Here is a 3,456-nt window from a genome sequence, read left to right as displayed (position 1 = left end):
CTTTTTGACTGGTCTACAGTTATTGATTTACATTTCACTCTGCTCCTCAGACTACATGGATCTACGTTTGAAAGGCAAGGTCCAAGATTTGTTCATATCTGTATTTCTAGCACATAACAGAGAAGTCATAAATGTCTGTTAAATGGCCACTGACTACATCTTACATTAGAAAGTAATTGGTAGTTTCTCTCAAAAATGGCAAGAGGATGAGATTTGGATTTTCATATTCTTTGTTTCCTGTAGGATATGATCACCATGGTGCCTGAATTACTGATTCTTCTTGGGACCACAGCGATAGTGCAAGCAGACTTACTTCCTGATAAAAAGTGTAAGAACCTTTGATTCAATTCAATAATTTTTAAAAAATAAGTACATTATAAAAATGATAGCATTATTTTCTTCTAAATAAACCTTCACTTAGGAAATTATATGTGGATTTTTATAAAAGAGTATTTATCCTTATCATAATACAGACTCTTTAAACATGCTATGTTTGAAGAAAGCAATGTTGGCTGAAATGCAAAGTTTATGTGGGAACTCAAATTCCAAGTGAGGGTGTGCGGGCACTGCAGGATAAAGCCGGTGCTGGTGACCACCTTTGGAATGGCCTCCTATGCAAGGGGACAGTTAGAAAGGCTCGTGGCCAAAAAATATGAAACTTCCACCATGTTTTGTTCTTCCACGTGTTGATCTGTGGGTTTAGTATGATGACAGAGAAAGGAAAACTGTTACATGGTCCTGACCTAGCACTGTCTAACAGAGAGCTCTGTGATGGCGACAGTGTTTCATCTCTGTACTGTCCAGTGCGTTAGCCATTAGCCATATGTGTCTATTGAGCACCTGGAATATGAATACTAAGGTAAGGAACATCTGATTTTATTTAAATTAATTTAAATTTAAATAGCCACAAGTAGTCAGTGCAGTATAGACAGAGCTGTAGAAATCCTCATGTGGCAAGTATGGATGCAAAGTCATGGAAGGCTTTTAAAAGTCAGTGGAAAAATCCTGTCGATCTACTAAGTGGGTAAAAGAAGGTTTCATAACTGCATATACAATATTGTTCTGGTTTTAGTAAAAAAAATTAAAAGTTGCATAAATATATACCCAGAAAAAATGTAGTGAATAATCACCCATTAAAGCCATTCTCAGCGGTAGGATTATGGGAAATCTTTATTTTCTCTTTATTCATCTGTGCTTTCCATACTTCTGTAATGAACAGGTATTGATTTTGTAATTAAATGAAGGCTTTTGTTTCGAAAGCAGAGTCAGAGTGGTTCATGAAGAAAAAAACACTTTCTGTAAATGCCTATTTAAGTAATTTTTGACTGTGGTTCATAATAAGAAATAAACATGTTATACATCCTGAACCAGTACACATACAAATACATAAGTACCTTTATGTAGTGGAAACAAGAGATTCAAGAAACAGCTCTTATTTTTATTAGTGTTCGATGTACCCTGGTATTTTCTATTCTATTTTTCCTCCATATCATTAAAAAAAGGTTGCTGGTCACAAACCAGTAAATTGTTATTACAGCCCCTAAATGAATAATAACCCTCAGTCTGAAAACTACAGCTATAATGAATAATGATGTAGTAAAATGTTCGTATTTCAATAAAAACATGCAGATGTTACGGGTAAACACCTGCACAAGGTAAAAAAGATAATGAGTTCAAAACGGTTTTAGGGAAACTTCTTTGAAAATTATTTTGGTATTATATATTCTAATAGCCATAATAAAATAGTATGTTACATAATGAAATATTTTAAAAAAATTTTTAAAGTGCTGCCCATGTACAAATGAACATCGTATTGGTTCTTTTTTCTTTTAATCAACAGTTGTACTCCTCCCACCTGCCAATTTCACCATTAAAGTTACTGGTTTAGCTCAAGTTCTTTTACGCTGGGAACCAAATCCTGATCAAGAGCAAAGGGGTGTTACTTTAGAATATCAGGTGAAAATAAATGCCCCACAAGAAGATGACGTAAGTGTTTAATGGGAACTCTTATTGGGAGTAAATACTCGTTTCGACTGCATTTCTTTTACCAAGCAAAATTTTAAGTTAAAGGAAGAAAAACTGCTATGTGTCTGTTGAAATGGCTGTGAACTTGTGCCATGCATATTGCTCACAGCTTCACAGGATATTTCAACTTTAGGATAATTGTTTTCCTTAAGAAAGAACATTTAGTAAATTTTTAGGTATAACAGATTAGACACTGGTTTTCTGTTTCCACTAAGATGGCCAGAAGAACAAAAAGAGTAGCCCAGTAAAGTGGGAATAGGACAGGGCATAGGGTCAGAGCAACCAAGTTCAAGTCCTGGTTCATTCACTTCTTGCTTCTGTGACCTTGGACCAGTCATTTAACTTCCCGGAGGCTCAGGTTTACTGCAGGGATATGTTGATGCACTTGATAGGTACCAGATTCAAGTCCTGGTTCATTCACTTCTTGCTTCTGTGACCTTGGACCAGTCATTTAACTTCCCGCAGGCTCAGGTTTACTGCAGGGATATGTTGACGCACTTGATAGGTACCAGGAGATCAATAAAATCAAATGAAGGGAGAAGTGATTGGTATTAACTATTTTTCAGTCAGTATGGCATTCTAGACAAGTTTCTGTCTGAGGAGAAACTTCTGAGAAGGAGACTGGAACTAGAAATGGTGGCCAAAAGGAACTCAAGCCTTAATAGTAATATTTTATTTGTTTTTATAAGAGGAATGTGTTCATGCATCATTGAAGAATTACCATGTTATTATTACAATGTTTTGTTTTTAATTTTTTTCTAGCAAAACTATTTCAGTGTATTTTATTTGGTTATCATTTAAAGAGGGGAAGAAAACGTATATTTGATTCAAATAGTTGTCTTAAGGCTATTGACCTTCCACCTGTCATGACTTGTGGATTTCATTTGCAGTATGAAACCAGGAGCACTGCAAGCAAATGCGTAACCATCCTGCACAAAGGCTTTTCAGCCAGCGTGCGGACCATCCTATGGAGCAACCGCTCGCTCCTGGCCAGCAGCTGGGTTTCTGCTGCACTTGAAGCCCCAGCAGGTAAAGCAGGCCTCTGAAAGTCCAGTTTTATGTTTTGGACTTTGCAAATATGGGAAAGTAGAAAAACTACCAACAACTTGCTTTTCTGTAGTCAGTTGCCAGTTCCCGCCAAGGGCTCGTCCTCCTCATCAGCATCCTCACCAAGACTGCTGTCACTTCTCACGATCATAACCCATCCAGTGCCACCTGGCACAGCCCTGCAAAACAGCCACTGTCACTATGTTAGCCTCCAGGGGAAAGCTGCTATTTCTGATACTTACCAGCGATCCTTTTGATCAAACACTCAAAAAATGGAATCAAGGAAAGGAAAAAAGGAGAAGCAGACCTCCAGCTCCTGGGATATGTGCACGCATCCAGTCACAGTTGTCTTTCATCAGTAATTTCCAAAGTATTCTCTTGATA

General features: G+C 37.2%; 1 protein-coding gene across 1 annotated transcript in view; it reads left to right on the top strand.

Moving 5' to 3' along the window:
- The first annotated feature begins 246 nt into the window (after positions 1–246).
- IL5RA (interleukin 5 receptor, alpha) overlaps positions 247–3,456 on the top strand; it is a 32,515-nt gene continuing 29,305 nt past the window's right edge. Inside the window, exons 1-3 of the mRNA XM_008583388.1 lie at positions 247–328; positions 1,841–1,986; positions 2,916–3,054. Of these exons, the coding sequence (XP_008581610.1) occupies positions 247–328; positions 1,841–1,986; positions 2,916–3,054 (367 nt within the window). The remainder of the gene's footprint in view (positions 329–1,840; positions 1,987–2,915; positions 3,055–3,456) is intronic.

This window comes from Galeopterus variegatus, unplaced genomic scaffold (assembly GCF_000696425.1).
Source record: "Galeopterus variegatus unplaced genomic scaffold, G_variegatus-3.0.2 Scaffold2899, whole genome shotgun sequence".
NCBI lineage: Eukaryota > Metazoa > Chordata > Mammalia > Dermoptera > Cynocephalidae > Galeopterus > Galeopterus variegatus.
The sequence above is the reverse complement of the archived record's forward strand: the minus strand, read 5'-3'. Positions and strand labels throughout refer to the sequence as shown.